The sequence below is a fragment of the Zootoca vivipara genome, chromosome 1 (genome assembly GCF_963506605.1).
Source record: "Zootoca vivipara chromosome 1, rZooViv1.1, whole genome shotgun sequence".
In the NCBI taxonomy this organism is placed as follows: Eukaryota; Metazoa; Chordata; class Lepidosauria; order Squamata; family Lacertidae; genus Zootoca; species Zootoca vivipara.
In genome coordinates, this window is record NC_083276.1 from 9,761,708 (window position 1) to 9,781,544 (window position 19,837).

General features: G+C 46.2%; 1 protein-coding gene across 1 annotated transcript in view; it reads left to right on the forward strand.

The window, feature by feature from the left end:
- SYNE2 (spectrin repeat containing nuclear envelope protein 2) overlaps window positions 1-18,415 on the forward strand; it is a 233,425-nt gene extending 215,010 nt beyond the window's left edge. Inside the window, exons 103-113 of the mRNA XM_060271444.1 lie at window positions 502-781; window positions 2,719-2,787; window positions 4,292-4,431; window positions 5,762-5,882; window positions 7,724-7,935; window positions 10,784-10,984; window positions 12,104-12,232; window positions 13,750-13,941; window positions 14,065-14,154; window positions 15,296-15,345; window positions 16,442-18,415. Of these exons, the coding sequence (XP_060127427.1) occupies window positions 502-781; window positions 2,719-2,787; window positions 4,292-4,431; window positions 5,762-5,882; window positions 7,724-7,935; window positions 10,784-10,984; window positions 12,104-12,232; window positions 13,750-13,941; window positions 14,065-14,154; window positions 15,296-15,345; window positions 16,442-16,667 (1,710 nt within the window). The 3' untranslated portion in view covers window positions 16,668-18,415. The remainder of the gene's footprint in view (window positions 1-501; window positions 782-2,718; window positions 2,788-4,291; window positions 4,432-5,761; window positions 5,883-7,723; window positions 7,936-10,783; window positions 10,985-12,103; window positions 12,233-13,749; window positions 13,942-14,064; window positions 14,155-15,295; window positions 15,346-16,441) is intronic.
- Window positions 18,416-19,837: the final 1,422 nt, after the last annotated feature.

Below are 19,837 nucleotides of genomic sequence, written 5' to 3' on the forward strand. Positions count from 1 at the left end.
ACTGGACGCTCCAAGCACACCTGAGGCAGAGGTATAAGAATATTACCTGGCACAAAGGAGGCCAGGGCGAGGAATCATACTATGGATCGGGGGGGGGGAACCATACCTCAGAAGGTCCTAGGTTCAATCCCCAGCATTTCCAGTTCAGAAAGAGGATTTTTTTAAAAAAAATATTCAGTTTAAAAGGGGGGTGGGGGGCAAAGCTCAGTGGTAGAGCATCTGCTTTGAATGCAGAAGGTTCCAGGTTTGGTCCCCAGCATCTGCAGGCAGATGCACCTGCCTGAAACCCTGGAGAGCTGCTGCCAGCCAGTGTAGACAAATACTGAGCTAGATAGACCAGAGGTCTGACAATACTGAGCTAGATAGAGCAAAGGTCTGGCTTGGTATAAGGCAAATTCCAATGTTCCTGTAAGTAAGGCAAGTGTATTTGGGGCAGGATACGCTGATATTAGTCAGAAGTCATGCCAATAATTTTGCTCAGTGATGACTGTTCCATTTTAGGGACTGGAAGATGAAAAGGAGACCTCTGAAAACGAGGCCGACTTGGAAGATGCAAGGGGGATGCAGAGCGACCCCTGGTGCCGAAAGGGCATGCAGGAAGGGCTGCCGCCCCAGCAGTCCCTCTGCCACCTCGTGCCCCCTGCAGTGGGTCACGAGAGGTCGGGCTGTGAGACGCCCGTCAGCGTGGACTCCATTCCGCTGGAGTGGGATCACACGGGGGACGTCGGAGACTCTGGTCCCCAAGACGAGGAAGAAGAACAGTATTACAGTGATCTGTCAGGTGAGTCCATCCTCCATCCTAGCGATTCCTCCCATTTCAGCAAGGAATGGTAACCTTGGCACCCATGCAAAAACCCAGTTGCCCAGCTTTTTAAACCTCGAACTGCTAGCAATGCAACCATTCTAAGGCATGTCTGCAACAAGAGCTTTCCCCATCTCTTGCAAGATTCATTGATGCCCTTCGTGTACAGGTGGGAGAATTCTGGGCGGTGTCCCTTCACTCTAGGGTAGGTGCAGGATGAGTATAATTACCGTATTGGCCTGAATACCCGTATTGGCCTGCACCCGAATATAAGCCGCACCTTTAAAATTCAAGAGGAAAAAGGGGGGGCGACAATACCCGAATCTAAGCAGCTCCCTTAAAATTCCACAGGCACTCACACGCATTCCGTTTTACCGTATGTCTGTCTCAGCAGCGATATCGTAAAAGCCAACTTCTGTAAGGTCCCAATTTAAGCCGCACTTTAACTTTTCACGGCCAGAATTTGGAAAAAAAAGTGAGACTTATATTCAGGCCGATACGGTGTATATATTTTTGGGTCCATCCCTTTATAGAGTAACCATCGTTCAACTGTACAGCGCATACTTTGCTTGGCGAGGGTCCCAGATTCAGCCGCCACAAAAGAAACTTGTTCCTTGAGACCCCGAGAGTCACTGCCAGTCAAGAGTAGACCATTCTGGACTACATGGAGAAATACAGTGGTACCTCTACTTACGAATAACTACTTACGAATGGAACTCCGTCCGCCATCTTGGATGCAGTTTAGATAGGATTTTTTCTACTTACGAATTTTTAGATAGGGTTGCTTCGACTTACAAATTTTTTTCTACTTATTAATGTGTGTTCGGAATGCATTAAATTCATAAGTAGAGGTACCACTGTAGTCTGAGCTATTTTGCTAAAAACCAAAACCTTCACGTAGAAAACTAGTACATTGGGGCGAAAGGCCTAGCATTACCTTCTTTGATGTGCTGGCTGACCTAATGCAGGGAGCTTTGTTATGCGGGATGGGAGCATTCAGAAGCAAGACCCCCCCCCTCCTCATATCGTAGAATCGTAGAATCGTAGCGTTGGAAGGGACCACGAGGGTCATCTAGTCCAACCCCCTACAATGCAGAAATCTTTCACCCAACATGGGGCTCAAACCCACAATCCTGAGTCTCTTTCTTTTACCAACTGAGCTATTCCAGCAGGCTAACATGGTGCAGTACAAAAGGATTGCCACCTAATGTTCTGTGCTACTTACGGCAGGGCTCTTTGCATGCAGTTAGGAATGCAGGAAGCAGTGGCAAAAAGCACCACCACCATATACTTTGAATAGCTTTGTACATATGTCACCATGTGAGCTCTGCCCCACAGTTCTGGAGCTGGACTTCTGGAAGATCAGGGCGGTCTTGTGGCTGTCTTCCATCATAGCCTGGTTTTCTGAAGACTCCCCCCCCCCCCAGTGTAATGGCAGAATCCTCCGGTTCGAGAGGGACACAGATCACCTGCACAGTGAAGGAGGAGCCAATGCCTGGCTGTTCCCCCCTATCTCTCATCATCTCTCTTCTTACTGGCTGGTTTTCCCTGCTCTGCCCCATCCCAACTGCTAGGGAAAGTCAGCTGCTAAGCAGAATGATATAGGGAGATCTGCTGAGCCACGATAACTACAAGAAAACCTCCATATTAAAAAGCAGTATACCTCTAAATATCAGGTACTTTGGTGGGGGATAGAGGTTAGCAATGGGTGGGGGGGGGTTGTTGCCTTAATACTCTCCTTATGAGCTTCCCAGAGTCTTTCCGGCTGTTGCCAATGCAATGCCAGGCTATGCAAACTTTTGACTGGATCTATCGGGGGCCGCGCTTACGTTTATCTCCTGTAGGGTGGGTGGGTGGGTGTGCTCACAGCCTCTTTTCGTCCGGCGAGGCAATTGGTGATGTTGTTCTTTTTTCAGATGTAGAAATCCCTGAAAATGCCGAGGCCTTTCTTAAAATGACCACAAAATCATTGAAAGCAGCTTCTGGTAGGCACTGCTGTTGCATGTGTCTCAACGTGACAGTCTCCCCGTGGCGCACGCTTGCTATGCTCCTTACACCTCTCTCATATGCAAGTGTCTGGCTCCCTGGCTTGTGTCAACACCATGCTCCAGTTGGCTCATGGTGGATTCTCTCTCTCTTTTCCCCCCATTTTTGTTTAATGCTGCACCATTTGCACTTGTGTCATCACTAGTGAACGGTCAGGGTTGTGCTTTTTCTTCCTTAGTTCTCCACTCCAGCACAAAAATTTGCGTTTCGATTTGCATTGGAGTCTATAAGCCGTCAGGTGTGGCCTAGGTGGGAAAAAAACAACCAAACAGAAAATCTTGCTGGTTCGCAAACATCGCTCTCTAGACATCATAGCTTAGCTTCATGGCCTCCTCTGCCATTCAGCATTGGGCTGAACAGGGTGATCGGCTAGCTTTGAAAACGAGCGCTTGGTATTCTCTCCAGAATCCATGTTAGTTTCATCTGCACTATCACTTTGTGTGTTGCAGACATAGATGTGTCACCAAGAAGTCCTGTTTTCCAGCAGAGATGGTCAATGTCATTTTGATGCATCACAATGGAAGGTTCAAAATGGCTTCCCTTCTTGCTCAAGAAACAGGCACACGTTTTTATTTCAAAATCAAGAGGAACTAAGCCCTTTTCTATATAGTCCACACACACACTATCTAGCCATGCTAGCTGAAAAGCACTTACTGAGAAACTGGATTTCATTCTGAAAACTAAAGCTCGTGGCAGATGGATTCCATTCGAAAGCAAGTTTAGGCGGGCCTTTATCCACACCTGCCCAATGACATTGTAGGTGGGCGTGTGACAAGAATGCAATCACCGCTTCCTCCTCCATTCATGTGCAGGGAGGAAAAGGCATGGATAACCCCGTTAGGAGCTTTTCCAAATGCACATTGAGTAGCCACACCCACCCTTGCGGACAAGCAGGATCTAGATTATAAGAAGCAGTTTTGAGGATGAGCAGGCACAATCCCAGATTGAGGGAGACCTGCAGTTTTGTGTGTGCTACGAATGGGACAATGCGGATGCAACCTAAGTGACCCACCATTTACTGCCTTGTAATAGCATCCCGAACGTTTGCTGCCTGAGAAGGGCCACGCCGTCCTTCTCCCATGTAGGACCAACTCTCCCCCTCCCAGAGCCTTCTTCCCCACCTGCACTTTTTGGTGGTGTTGTTAACTCATACTGTCTGTAGGCCTTTTCAGGAAGGTGGGGTGTGGGGAAATGCCCACCCATAACTGCATGGCTCTCATTCCATTGCCCCTGAAACACTGCCGACATACATTTGCAAACAAGCATGCTTTGCAAGGAAAAACGGTAAAACTTCCATATATATATATCTCCCCCCGCATCATGACTTGGTTCCCCCTATTCTGCAGAATGCTTTTAATTCATTCATACCCCCCACCCCAACCCCTCACCCCAAACTTGGGCACCTAACTTCCTGCGGATTTCTTTTTCGATGTTGTACCACAGAAAAATCTGCTTCTGAGACCCACACGTGGCACTCCCCGGAAAGCCCCGCTTGCCGAAAACATCCATACAACCAGGGAGAGATGGTTCCAAGTGTCCTTTTGAACAGCCCAGAGACAAGCACTCCCTACAAACCAGGCTATGTAAGTCCTACTGGTTGCAGGTACATTAAGAGCATAAAAGGGCAGGATTGGCCATTAGGTTAAGGCAGGGGCAGGCAAGCTGGTGCCCCCTCCATATGGCATCCCTGACCAAAAGCCATGCTGGAGCTGGTCACTGTTGGAAGTAAAAGATGAGGAATTTGCACTGGACAGAAGGGTGAGACATTGTATGGCTTAAGCGATGAAAGAGGTGCATGATTTTACTTTTTTTTAAAAGGACAGCATATTTTTATTTGCAAATTTAGCAAAGGAAAGAGGAAGGGAAGAAATCAAATGCAATAAAATAAATAAAAAGGAACTACTATACAAATAACACTAATAACAACAACAACAACAACAACAACAACCAATCACTTCACATTATATAAGCGTTTGCCATCTGTATGTGCATCTTAAACATTTAAGTTAATATAAGCCTTCCAGGTGTCCAAAAAGGTATCAACACAAAATAGATGCCTATATGAAATATGTTCAAATGTTTCCAGGGTCAGTAGATCTTCAGATCATAATGGATGTTGAGTATTTATCCTTTCAGGCTCTTAGCAAGCATAAAGGCATGCATTTTCCACTTTTGTTGTCTTGCCATTAATCCCCATACTACAGGAATATTACTTAAAATGATATGAACATCTGGATTTGGGCAATACAAAATTGGTGTGGATAACAACTTCAGACCCAAAATACTGTGTCACTGGAGAAGCCCACATCATATTCCTCAATGCGGTCTTCTCAACATTACACCTCTAACATCTGTCTGCATTACACAGTGCCTTCCAAGGCATGCACTGCAGAGTCTAATATACTCAAAATATTAATTTTCGAATCTTAAGGAAAGATTCTATATAAAAGCAATTTCCCATTGTTTTAGACTGTAGGATACTTTCTGATTCCTTATTCCTCGCTTCTCTGAGTTCTTGGAAATTCCACCTCACGAAGACACATTAAACACTTAAAAAAAAACAGCTGGGTTTGCAGACATTGCTAGTTGCACGTTGGTGGCGTAGTTCTGAGCGAAGGTAAAAAATATTATGGTGTGATAATGGGAGGCGAATGAAGGAGTGCTAAAATCTCTGATAGATGGAGTAGCAAAGGTCATTTCAGTGCTGCATAGTGCGACAGAAGTATTTTTACTCTTCAGTTTCCTGAGCTTTGAATGGGTTAATTAAAATCCAAAGATTTACAAGGCCAGGATAATGGATTGTCTCATGGTTACTTCTGGCAGCAACATACCTTTTGAGCAGTGTGCCGAGGACATTGCTGGGTGCCCAGTGTACATGCGTCATTCCCTGCTTTCTATGTTGTTATATTGCAGGTGAAACAACGGAGCAGTAGGAGTCTGGACAACATGCAGGAGATCTCTGGGATGTTGACTAGCGAGGAACCTCAATCTAGCCTTAGCCTTGATGGCATTGCAGCCATAGAAAAACAACCAGGTACTTTAACTGTAATATTTTTTTTGAGATAGATCTGTATCAAAATGGATACAGATATGCTCGAGTGTATGTGTATAATAAGCTCTGTTTATGTTACAGGTAGGTAGCCGTGTTGGTCTGAGTCGAAGCAAAATAAAAAAAATTCCTTCAGTAGCACCTTAAAGACCAACTAAGTTTTTATTTTGGTACGAGCTTTCGTGTGCATGCACACTTCTTCAGATACACTTGAAACAGAAGAGTCAGACCCTTATGTATATACAGAGGGTGGTGGGGGTGGGTGGGAATGGGTGATGGGCTGATTTATTACAGAAAAATTTCAGGAACAGACTGGAAAGGAGAAGTTGCTGAATTGCAACTCATTAGCAAGCTTACAACCATGGAGCCACCTGGGATGAACAAAGACATTGGATTCTTATCTCATTATGCATGATCAAGCTTTCTTTAGCGCCTCAGCCCTTGCTTTTTCCCTGCAGGACCAATTGCAGTCATCAGCAGTCGTTAACAGCCATCTACAGGTTTACCACTCCCATCAGCCCATCACCCATTCCCACCACCCTCTGTATATACATAAGGGTCTGACTCTTCTGTTTCAAGTGTATCTGAAGAAGTGTGCATGCACACGAAAGCTCATACCAAAATAAAAACTTAGTTGGTCTTTAAGGTGCTACTGAAGGAATTTTTTTATTAAGCTCTGTTTATTTAGAGCAGGCTTCCTCAAACTCGGCCCTCCAGATGTTTTTGGCCTACAACTCCCATGATCCCTAGCTAGCAGGACCAGTGGTCAGGGATGATGGGAATTGTAGTCTCAAAACATCTGGAGGGCCAAGTTTGAGGAAGCCTTCTTTGCAGAGTGTGTGAGAAATAGGATTTCATTTTTCCCTATGTATTTATAACATCAGCGTAGATGGTGCCCTACGGAGGAATGAAAGTCAATAAACAAGAGATCCCTGCTCCAACAAACTTAAAATCTCTAAACGGAGGAAGTGGAGAGAGAGTCAAAGATAAAAATAAATGAATGTGTGAGCGGGTGCAGTTATTTTATCTATTGAAGTATTTATATTCCCCCTTTGTATTTAAAGGCAAAACGCCCAAAGGCAACTAATGTAAAAATGAAAAATAGTAAAAACAAACAAACAGCCACATGAAAGTAAAAGGCAGAAGCAGCAGATGGAATCATTAAAAAAGAGAAATGGCGGAAAATACTAGATGGGGTGATAGTCCAAAATATCTGGAGGTTGGTGAAGGCTGCTATTGATTGTGTCTTTAAAAGGTATCAATGCTATGCTATTGAAAAGGGATTGTTGTTGTTTAGTCGTTTAGTCGTGTCCGACTCTTCGTGACCCCATGGACCAGAGCACGCCAGGCACTCCTGTCTTCCACTGCCTCCCGCAGTTTGGTCAAACTCATGTTCGTAGCTTCGAGAACACTGTCCAACCATCTCGTCCTCTGTCATCCCCTTCTCCTAGTGCCCTCAATCTTCCCCAACATCAGGGTCTTTTCCAGGGATTCTTTTCTTCTCATGAGGTGGCCAAAGTATTGGAGCCTCAGCTTCACGATCTGTCCTTCCAGTGAGCACTCAGGGCTCATTTCCTTCAGAATGGATAGGTTTGATCTTCTTGCAGTCCATGGGACTGCAAGAAGATTGCATGGGATTGTAAAGGGATAGAAGCCCTAAAAGGCTACCCAAAAATTCACATAGGCTTGTAGCTAGGCTGGGGTAGAAGATCTGTTTCCTCAGGGAACCCAGCGAATGCCTGAAATAATATTCCTCTGAGTCAAGCTTCAAAGCTTTTTAAATAACATTTTAAAAAAAACATGAATAATTTTGCAACAAACCGCAGGAGGCCTCGAGAGATGGGAGCTGATTCAAGCCCAAGACTTAAGCAACAAGCTGAGAATGAAGCAGAACCGGCAGCAGCGGGAGCAGCTGAATTCTGACCTCATGAATATCAACGCTTGGTTGGATAAAACAGAGAAGGAGCTTGAAATGTTGCAGGAGGCAGAACCGCCCACCAGCATCACGGCCATCCATCAAAGAGTCAAGAAGCAGAAAGTGAGTTCACTGTTGTCCTGGTAAATAATCCCTGTAGCCAAACTAAGAAGGTCTTCCAGGGCTGCACTATCTTTATGGCAGGGGACAGGCTCTTAAGAAAGACCACAGGTGAGATAGAATCTGATCTGCGGGAGGCAGTTACACCTAGAGCAGGGGTGTCAAACACAAGGCCCGGGGGCCAAATCCGGCCCGCCAGACCTTGTCATGTGGCCCGCCGAGCGCCCCAGCCAGCGGGACCCAGCAGCGGGACCTTGCTGCTGAAGCGCCGCGCCGACAAAGCGCTGACAAACAGCTAGGGGCGGGGGGGGGGGGTAGAAAGGCGGCCAGAGCAGCACTGCATGGAGCGCCCCGAGCCACATCAGGAGAAGGAGGAGGCAGCTCACCGGGTCAGCGCCCGGCAGCGCCGCACGGAGAGTCCCGAGCCTCTGCGACGCAGCAGTGCTCTGTAGCACTTTGAATCCTCCTCCTCCTGCCACGGCTCGGCGCCTGGAAATGGCTGCTGCTGCTGCTGCTGCTGCTGAAGCACAGACAAAGCACCCAGCAGCACCGTGTGGAGGAGGAGGAGGATTCAAAGTGCTACAGAGCACTGCTGCATCCCAGAGGCTCGGGACTCTCCGCCGGGCACCGACCCGGCAAGCCGCCGCCGCCTCCTCCTCCTGCCGCGGCTCAGCCTCATGAACGTGAGCTCAGCAGCGGCTCAGCCTCACGAACGTGCAACTCTGAGGCTTTACGGACTTCTCCTAAAACGGACACCCGCTGCCTCACGTTGCACGGGAAATGCTTTTTGCCCCTGGGTCCCTTCACGCTCTTTTCTGGCGCTGAATCAAGGCGGCGACCCCCCCTTCCCTTTCTTTCTTCCTCTCTCTCGTTCTTATTCTTTCTTTCCCTCTCCTTCCTTCCTTCTTTATCTCTGTCTTCTCTCCCTCTTTCTTTTTCTTTCCTTCTTTATTCCTTCTTTCCTACTCTTCTTTCTCTCACCTCTTTCCTTCCTCTCTCCCTCCTGCTCCCTCTTTTCTTTCTTTCTTTCTTTCTTCCTTCCTTCCTTCCTTCCTTCCTTCCGTCCTTCCCATCTTTCTTCCTCTCCCTCATTCTTATTCTTTCTTTCCCTCTACTTCCTTCCTTCTTTCTCCCTTTCCGTCTTCTCTCCCTCTTTCTTTTTCTTTTCTTTATTCCCTTCCTTATTTCCTACTCTTCTTTCTCTCCCCTCTTTCCTTCCTTCCTCTCTCCCTCCCACTCCCTCTTTTCTTCCTTCCTTCCTTCCTTCCTTCCTCCCTCCCTCCCTCCCTCCCTCCCTCTCCTCCCCTCCCCTCCCTCTCCCTCTCCTCAGAAACATAGGATGCTGCTTTATACTTCTGGCCCTTAAACCCTGGAACCAGGAGAGCAGCTCCAGTGAGTCAACCTCAGCCAGTCCCTTTGGTGAAGGGTGGTGGCTCACTGGCAGAACATCTGTCCTGCATGCAGAAGGACCCCAGCATCTCCAGGTACTAGTAGCTCTGCAAAGGTCCTGCATGAAACCCTAGCGAGCCTCCACCACCCAGTGCAGTTACCAAAAATCATTTTTCAATAAATTGTACAATAATTGTACATTTGAATATCTACTTGCCATTATTCTGACTATGTTTCTGCTTTCAGAGCTAGTTATTACTTACATTATTACAAAAAACAGTAATAATTGAATGCAGTGACAATAATTTATGATAATAAAGAGTGGACACATAGTCCTACAGATACAACCGGCCCTTTGAGGGTGACCAAACTGCTGATGCGGCCCCTGATGAATTTGAGTTTGACACCCCTGACCTAGAGCTTCTTCCATTTGGCTCCTGTGACTAATGGCTGGTGATAGACCTTGAAGTTTGCTTGATTCTAGTTCGATGCAGATGTTCTTAACTAAAATAAGTGGGACCAGGCATGCTAGCCTCGGCCCATCATCATGATCACTGCTACTTCTACTCTTAATTCAATTTATTTGTTGCCTTCTTACAGCTGAGTCTCAATGGAACACACACACACCCCAAAAAAATCCCAAACATGAGATATACAGTGGTACCTCGACTTACGAAGACGATCTGTTCCGCAGTCGTCTTTGTAAGTCGAGGTTTTCAGATGTTGAAGCGCCTTTACGGCGCATGCGCAAAGCGCGATTTCACACTTCTGCGCATGCGCAGAACGCACGTGCGGCTAAAACACTTCCGGAGGCTTTGACTTCGGAAGTCGAATTCTTCGGAAGTCGAAGCCTTCGGATGTCAAGGTACCACTGTATGGATATAAACAACTGCACAGTTTAAAACACAGCACAGTCAGCCACTACCATACTTCTTAGTTAAAAAGTTCAGCAGCTTGTAATTCACATCAGTCATGGACTTGTGGTCATGAACTAATTGTTGGAATGCACTCATAGAGCCTTCATAGGATTATCCCCCAAGTGAAGGTTTTGAGCAGCCTTGTTTGTTTGTTTTGTAATTTTTTTAATATTTGTATTTATTTCTATTCCACCCCGGCTGAAACACTTGTCAGAAGGCGGGGGGGGGGGAACGGACCCTGAAAGAGGTTTACAAAAAAAGAACAAAGCTATGAAATTGTTAGTAGGCAACAGTTAAAAACATGCCTTCCAAAATAATTGCAATCAACAATTTAGCTAAAGAGCAGGTGAAAAAAAAAGTCAGCGTTTTCACATGTCTGGATCGGCTTGCCTAAACAAAAACATTTTGTCAACAGGCAGGGAGTTCCAAAGTGTAAAAAGATCCATTTCTTACAAGTATTATGTGGCACTTGCCACAGTGCCAGTTTTGTAGATCGAAAGCAGTCAAGTAGGCATGCAAATCCTAACCTGCTTCTTTCCCACCAGGATATGCTCAAAGCCTTTGATAACTACAAGGCACTTGTGCTTTCTGCCAACCTGACCAGCAAGGACTTCAGGCAAGGGGACAGCGCTGGATCCAAAGAGCTTCAGAACAGGCTTCGGCAAGTCAATATGCGCTGGGAGGAGGCCATTCATATGATGGGAGAGTGGAGGAAGAGTTTGCAGGAAGCCCTGGTGGGCTGCCAGGTCAGTGCAGCCCATTGCTTTCTTATTTATAAGAAGTGGATAGGGAGGATGTTTCCCTCCATCTCTCAAAACACCGGAACTCTGGGATAACCAATGAAAACGAACATTAGAAGATTCCACATGGGCAATAGAAAGTACTTCATCCATGGCTACTAATCCTGGTGTCCCTGTTCTGCTGCCGCTGCTGTGAGGCTGTACATCTCTGAGTACCAGTTTCTGGGAATCAGAGGCAGGGAGATTGCCGTTGCTCTCGGTTTCTGTTTGGCTTCCTATGTGTATTTGCTTGGCCACTGTGAGAACAGGAAGCTGGGCTAGACGCTGGCCTGATCCAGCAGGCTTTTCTTATGTCCTTAAGCCAACCTGGGCAGATTTAAGAAACTGCTTTAAAATGCCATTTGCAGAACACTCCATAGTTGCACAGCATTCTTACGTCAGTGAGGCAAGACCTTCGAGTTTTGTGGTTTTCCTTTTGGCACATAGCTGAAGGAGGCAAGCCTGCCTCCTGCAGTTCTGAGCTCTTTTGCCTGGAACAGCTCGTGAAGCATTGTGGCTAATAGTCTAAATTGCAAACCAGGAAATATTCTTCTGCCATGAACACATGACCTTAGCCAAGCCACTATCTGTCCACTTCAGCCCTCCACCTATGGTTAGTCAATATAGAACTGCCTTTAAGCTTTAATGAGAGACTGTATGCAGGGGGAACTGAGCATTCAAGAAAGTGCAATGTAAGTGCTACATATTATTACTACCTTTCAACCCAAGTTGGAAAGGCCCTGTATTATTTGTGTCCCTTCTCATTGAGCATTCAGCCTGATTTGTTTGTGCAAAGTTTCCAAAGAGGTAGACCTGGGCTGTGGAGCATTCATTCTGGTTTGACACAACGCTATCAAGCCATCCTTATCCTATGCTTTCTGGTCCATTTCCTTTCCTTATCACAAAAGATTGTTGTCCCACAAGATCATCGAATCCTCTCAAAGTACGTAACCTGAAATTGCTGGCATGCAGTCGAATCCCACTTGCAAAATAGTGACAGCCTGAAACCGTCCTTTGCCAGCAGATGTGCTCTGACCAGGCTGCCCCTGCCTTCCTCTCCTAATAATGGATGCTTTTCCTCTGCAGGATTTCCATAAGCAAAACCATAACCTGCTGCTGTGGTTGGCTGTCGCAGAGGTTCGGAGGCATCAAGCACAGATCAAGGATCTGAATGCTGATCCTCACGCAATTCAGGAGAGCCGAAGAGAATTAATGGTAGGTGGGTTTTTTTTATTAAAAAAAACTTTTCGGTGCATCCATACAGAAATGATTGACCCACCGGTTGACTTGCTCCCATTAGGTACAACGTTACTTCGCTGCATTTGGTTTGATGGTGGGATGGCAATAATCTGCTTTTCAGATCCTCCCTGTGCCCTATCTTGTCATCATTAGTGATAGTCGTTGTACGTTTCCGAGCACAATTCAAAGTGTTGGTGCTGACCTTTAAAGCCCTAAATGGCCTCGGTCCAGTATACCTGAAGGAGCGTCTCCACCTCCATCATTCTGCCCGGACACTGAGGTCCAGCACCAAGGGCCTTCTGGCGGTTCCCTCGTTGCGAGAAGCCAAGTTGCAGGGAACTAGGCAGAGGGCCTTCTTGGTGGTGGCGCCTGCCCTGTGGAACGCCCTCCCACCAGATGTCAAAGAGGAAAACAACTACCAGACTTTTAGAAGACATCTGAAGGCAGCCATGTTCAGGGAGGCTTTTAATGTTTAATAGATTATTGTGTTTTATCTTTCTGTTGGAAGCCGCCCAGAGTGGCTGGGGAAACCCAGCCAGATGGGCGGGGTATAAATAAATTATTATTATTATTATTATTATTATTATTATTATTATTATTATTATTATTATTATTTATTACTCACCCTTCAACATAAGATCCTGGGGCAGCAATTATTATTATTTATACATACATACATACATACATACATACATACATACATACATACATACATAACCCGCCCATCTGGCTGGGTTTCCCCAGCCACTCTGGGTGGCTCCCAATTGAATTAAAAGCACAATAAAACATCAAACATTAAAAACTTCCCTAAACAGGGCTGCCTTCAGATGTCTTCAGATAGTTGTTTATTTCCTTGACATCTGATGGGAAGGCATTCCACAGGGCGGGCGCCACTACCGAGAAGACCCTGTACCTGGTTCCCTGTAACCTCACTTCTCGCAGGGAGGGAACTGGCAGAAGGACCTCGGAGCTGGACCTCATTGTTGTCCGGGCAGAACGTTGGGGGTGGAGACAATACTAGAATCAATTTAAAACATGACAACAGGCAAGAAGAGAATAGGTTGGGTCCTAAAATATCTTGTCACTCATATGTTTCCAGCATGCTAAAGAAACTGCGTAGTGAGGGTGTCAAATGCACATGTGTGGAGGGAACTCTGTGATTGTGTGATTCTATAACTTAAGGGCTGGCATAGAGAATGCCCTCTCCTGGGGTCCCCGTGATCAAACTTCTGAGAGTGTTGACCCTCTTAACATCCTAGAGCGTCTTGAGGGAGGGAGGCAATCTTTCAGATATTTGGGGGCCTATGTTCTTTTGGGGCTTTAGGCACAGATGTGAGCCCCTTGAATTGGGCCTGGAAACAAACTTACATATTAGCTGTTGCCCAAAAATTCAGTAGCAGAGCTCTGGGCTGGACAGATCAAGTGTTCAGCTTGATTCTACGTAGGGCAGAGTCATACATGCGTCAATATTTCCTTCCATTTCCCTGTCAAAGCAACTGGAGAAAGAGCTTCTGGAAAGGCAGCCGCAAGTCAATACTCTGCAGGAGATTTCCACTCACTTGCTCGTCAAATCTGGTGGAGGAGAGTATGTTGAAGCTCACGAGAAGGTTCACGTTATTGGGAAGAAACTGAAGCAGCTTCTGGAAAGAGTCTCAAGTGATTTAAAGGTCTCTCATGGAAAGCCGGTGAGGCTGGGGTGCACGTCCTTGAATCCAGGGTGGCGCAATTCTGTATCTCCCAAGGGTGGTGCATAACTCCTGGGGGGAGAAAGTTTTTCTTAAAATTATCTTTCATTTTCCTCCTTCTAGGACACACGTGCATTTCTGCAGGATGTGGACGAACTGGATTTGGGAGGCTGTCCTCAGCAACCAGAGAAACCTTGCACATATAAAAACAAGGCAAGCTGCTTGGCAATTCTTTTCCAAACCTCTGGTTTTTCTCCAGTCTGTTACCTTCTCTTCACCTTGTTTCCGTCCGGAAATGCTTTATTGCAAGTTAACATGAACAGTTGACTCGCCTGGTTTGGTCAGGACAGTCCAGCAACTCAACTGTAATTCGTGGCCATGTTAAAGGATACATGTTTTCTGTTCAGTAACTTCCCCAACCTGATGCTCTCCAGAACATTTTGGGCTGCAGTTCCCCTCCTCCCTGACCATGCCAGCTGGGAGTGATGGGAGTTGTAGTCCAATAGGTCAAGAGGACACTAGGTTGTGGAAGCCTGGTTTGGAATGCTTCTTTAAGGCCAGGCTACAAGCTCTTCCCTTGTCGCATGCCAATACAGTCGTAACTTGGAAGTCAAACGGAATCCATTCCGGAAGTCTGTTTGACTTCCAAAACGTTCGGAAACCAAAGCGCCGCTTCCAGTTGGCTGCAGGAAGCTTCTGTAGCCAATCGGAAGCTGTGGATGCCCCGTCGGACGTTCAGCTTCCAAAAATAGTTCACAAACCGGAATAATCACTTCTGGGTTTGTGCGTCGTTCGGGAGCCAAAACGTTCGAGAACTAAGCTGTTCGAAAGCCAAGGTGCCTCAACCCATTCCAATGGGGGTTCAGGCGTAGTTATGGGACTGAATCCGCCCTCGTCACCCTAACTATTGGGGGGGATGCAAAGGCATATGGCCCTGCAATGCTGACATGAAGGTTTTGATAGCATTAGCCATGAACAGACTGCCAAATGAGCATTGGGGCACAGCTCCTGTCTGCAGTCCTGTCTGGTTTTGTCCCCAACCTTTTCCAGGCTGAGTTCTACAAGAGGGGCGCTAACCCTAAGGAGGAGGAAGCTAACAGGCAGTACCACCCCCCCCCCAGACTGCTTGTTAAGTAGGCAGCTGGAGGGGGGGGTGTCTGAGAGACGACTGTATTTAGTGGGGTGCTACCCCATTCATCCTAATGGAGTAGCGTCCACTCGTCATACCTATGTTTCTTGTGACGTTCCCACAGCACAGAAGCGTTTTGAGCTCTGTAACTGCGTCACACAGGATTTGCTTCTTTGCGCTTGAGGGAAGTATGACTAAATAACACCGTAATATCTCCATTTTAAGCAGGCTGGTGGAAGGAATACCTCGGAGACTGAGAGCGGCGCTGATATTAGGTAAGAAGTTTTGGGAAATGTTTTGCTTTAATTTAAAAATGAAGATTGCATTTTGAAGGCAGTCGTAGGGCCAAGCTAGGTGTGCTCATAATCACATGTTAATTAACACACACACACTGTTTGTTATGTAAATAGCAGCCGCAGGGAAATCTGAGCAGGATCAAGGCCATGGAAAGGAGAAAAGGGGAGTTTAGCACTTTTCCCTCTTTGCCAAAGTCTGAGCAGAGACACACAAAAACGGTTCATCAAAGGTGCCGTATCCATTTCATAGGGAGCCACTACCGCCAACTTTCCTGGAAATGCAAACACCTTTGAATGGGATATTTTTGCCCACACTGCAGCAGGGAGTTAATCTCCGCAGCCCCAAGTCCCTGAGTCTTTGCCTTCCCTATGGCTTCTCTTTAAAAACAAAAACAGGTGCATTAATTGCATCCACACAACCAGCACTTGGATGCCCATAATTTGTGCAATGCTAACTCAGAGGCAGGTAAACATTTGGCTTGTGAGATCTGCTAGAACCCAGAGGTCTGCCAGATGCAGCTAGGTGCAAAACAGTGGCTGGCATTCAGCTGAGGCCCATCAGCAGAAACACTGCACAACGACTTCCACTCGTGCAACAGATTCCCCCCTCCCCCCAAAAAAGGCATGTGGGGCATCAGGAGAACCCCCAGAACGACACACGGAGAGAAGAGAACATGGAATCATTCCATCTGCCAAGGTGAAATGTTTGCAATGACGGAACGATTGGAATAGCACAACATCAAATTTCTCTCAGGGTGGAGGGGACAGAACGGAGGGCTCTGCAGAAAGCTGCTGCCAGTCTGAGTAGAGAATATAGGGAAGGCTTTCAATGGCTTGTGTTTTTATATATGTTGGAAGCCGCCCAGAGCAGCTGCTGATCTTGACACCTAGAGCAGCGTTTCCCAAACTTGGGTCTCTGGCTGTTGTTGGACTACAACTCCCATCATGCATAGCTAGCAGGGCCAGTGTTCATGGGTGATGGGAGGTGTAGTCCAAGTTTGGGAGACCCTGGGCTGGACGAAGTCAGACTTAGCTCAATGCAGCTTCATGTATAAATTCTCTTCCATATTTGCAGAGGGGATGACGAGGATAGCGCCAGCCCAGCTGCTCCCAAGACCCGTGGCTTCCTGTCCCGCGTACTGCGAATGGCGTTCCCTCTTCAGTTGCTCTTCCTTCTCCTGCTGCTTTTGGCCACCCTGCCCCCTTTCTCGGAGGAAGATTACAGCTGTGCACACCGCAACAACTTTGCCCGGTCTTTCCACCTGATGCTGCGATTTGTCAATGGGCCTCCTCCCTTTTGAAGAGGCCCAAGGGCTTTTTTTGCACCTCAACCAAAATGAACCTCCTCAACAGGCTCTTCTTCTCATGCTGCTATTGCCATTCTGAGGACTTCACACAGTGAAGGTATCAGATTTCACAACTGAAGAAGTAGATCCTCTAGCAATTTCAATATTTGGGATGGGTTGGAAAGCGGGGGTAGGGGCAGGTGTTAACCCGGTTTTGTACAGGAAAGTACTTTTTTCTATATATTTTTGAACTGTAAGCAACATACTGTATACTTTTGCACAATGTGTGATCGATCGGCTGATGGCCTCCATGCCAGAATGTCCTCTGAAGACGAGTTTTCAAGATGATATGTCATGTTCGCATTGAAATAATGTGATTTTTTTAGCTAACGACGAATGCTGTAGAGAATAGCTTTTAGCGTGATGGAGAGAACCCATTTTTCAGCTGGTGCTTTGCATGCAAAGAAATCTATTTCCGTACTTCGATATTGTAGTGAAAAGAAAGGTTTGATTTTATATAAATATATATAAAATACTTGTTATACTTTAGTATTTTAGCAACCCGTCCAGTTAACAAATACAGATAGATAGATAGATAGATAGATAGATAGATAGATAGATAGATAGACAGATAGATAGACAGATAGATAGACAGATAGACAGATTGATAAATACTGTGGTACCTCGGTTTAAGAACAGCCCTGTTTACGAATTTGCTACCAAGGAGTGTGGTGGAGTCTCCTTCTTTGGAGGTCTTTTAGCAGAGGCTTGACAGGCATATGTCAAGAATGCTTTGATGGTGTTTCCTGCTCGGCAGGGGGTTGGACTGGATGGCCCTTGTGGTCTCTTCCAACTCTACGATTCTATGATTCTACGAACTCTGCAAAACCGGAAATAGTGTCTTGGTTTGAGAACTTTACCTCGGTCTAAGAACGGAATCCAAACGGTGGAGGGGCACCGGCGGCAGGAGGCCTCATTAGGGAAAGCGCGCCTTGGTTTAAGAACGGTTTTGGATTAAGAACGGACTTCCAGAATGGATTAAGTTCGTAAACCGAGGTACCACTGTATGTACTTAGAACTGCAGATTTCTCTCATGTCGTCTTTTGTACTTTTATTTTAAATAAAAAGAAATGAAAAGGCTGCATGTAGGTGGCTTATATTGTTCATAGTTTTATATTTAAAAAGTGCTGACCACAATTAGTGTTGATTATCTCACTTGTATATGAATCAATGGTGTAAACTTGTGGCTTTTTAATCAAAAGATGTTTGCGTGTGAATCTTTTTTGAATTAATTTGCAGCAAGCCAAAAGAAAGATACGTGGATGTTTTTTAAAAAATATTTTTTAATAATCGAAGGGCACAATCAGTCCCTATTCCTATGCAGCAAAATGCATGTGCAGAGATGACACCGTAAGGCCATGCTGGTTGCCAGAATGTGCACACTGCGTTGCAAAGCTTCTTCAACTGGGAATTAGAATCACTTGAAGGTGAAGCAAATTCCATGCCGGTTTCTGGATAGGAGAGGGAGAACAAAAGAGGGAAAGGGGAACCAAACATTGGCCATTATGGTGGACCCTCTGCGTGTGCACAGCTTTAATGGTACATAAGCCATCGTCGCTACATTGAGCCTCCATGTTCCAAGGCTGGTGAGAGATCGGAAACGGTTTTACCTGGATCCAAAATATATTGGCTGTGTATACAAAGTCCATCTTTCTTTATTTTCCCCCAACCCCCTCATTAAAGTTCTGCGGCTATGTGCAGCAGTCCTGAGTATGTTTGTCTTGATGTTTTATAAATCTAGTTTACTGGAACACTGCTAGGATTGGGAGAGGGCGGGGGGCATGGCAGACAGCCGTCTGGTTCAAGGCAGGAACCAAGAGCCATTGGGGCAAGCCATTAGTTGGGACTGAGGAGCAAGGCAGGACGAAAGAATAGCCAAAGGCCACAGGGACATACCAGAAGCTCAACTGGAAGTGAGGCAGCCCATTGATGCTCCTTCATGATCCAATGGCCAGTCCACGTGGGTGAAGATCGGGTGGTTCCATGGGTAGCTGCCACCTGCAGTTCAGTGGTTCATTCACAAAAGATCAAGCAGCGCCCACCAGAAAAGATGAGCACCCTCAGCAAAATGGGAAGAGGTGAAGGAAAAGACTCCCTATCCATTAAGAAACGCTTAAGGATTATGGGAGTTTCACTGGTGCACCCGTAGGGCCACAAATCCCCCATCCCAGCCAGAGAAAGTCATGGCTCATAAATGCCGATCACCCATAGCTGTAAGAAGAAGAAAAAAAGCCCACCTGTGGACCGTTGTCCTTGGCCAGAGCTAAGCTCTTTCCCATCTTGCTAAGAGCCAACTGGGCATGCCAGGACTAAGGTGTACAATTATCTTGGTCCCGTTGGTTTTCAATAGATGGACAGAACCTAGCAGCAGTCCATGTCAATTTCGGCTCAGGTCACCAGCCGGAATCGGGAATAGGTCAGCAATAAAAAATATTGGTGTCAGTGAAGTTAATGCTTTCTAGAAACAGCTTGCTCATCCCCTTTTATATTTTCTGCCAACACCATTTCTGCTACAAACATGAGTCAACAGTACCAGATGCTGAGACTAACAACATCAGGATAGCTAACAGTTCTTACAATTGTGGGTTTGCGTGCAGAGGAGTAACATTAAATTAGCGTACTAATTTTAGTATTGGCCCAAGTGGCAAGAACAGTAAGTTCAGAAAATTTCACAGTTCCCGGTATATCTGCTTGGCAACCCAACTTGAATCCACAGAGTTGAAGGTGTGTCTATTGCTTTACAGATCTCTTCCCCCAAGGAGCTTACAATTAAAATTCAGTTCAGGGGAAGGAAATAAGAGACTGGGTAAAACAGGGAAGCAGTTATCAGTCATGTGCATCAATTTCAATAGGTCTACTCTTGAGTAGAACCGGCATTGGATACAACCAAGGCGGTTGGGGGCACTTATCTGAAGAAGTGTGCATGCACACAAAAGCTCATACCAATAACAAACTTAGTTGGTCTCTAAGGTGCTACTGGAAGGAATTTTTTTATTTTGTTTCGACTACGTCAGACCAACATGGCTACCTACCTGTAACTACAGCTACAAGGCTTCAACTAGTCTTAATCTGGCCAGTCAAAAACCAAAAATCCTGCTCCCACTGTCCAATGTTCTGCACGGGAA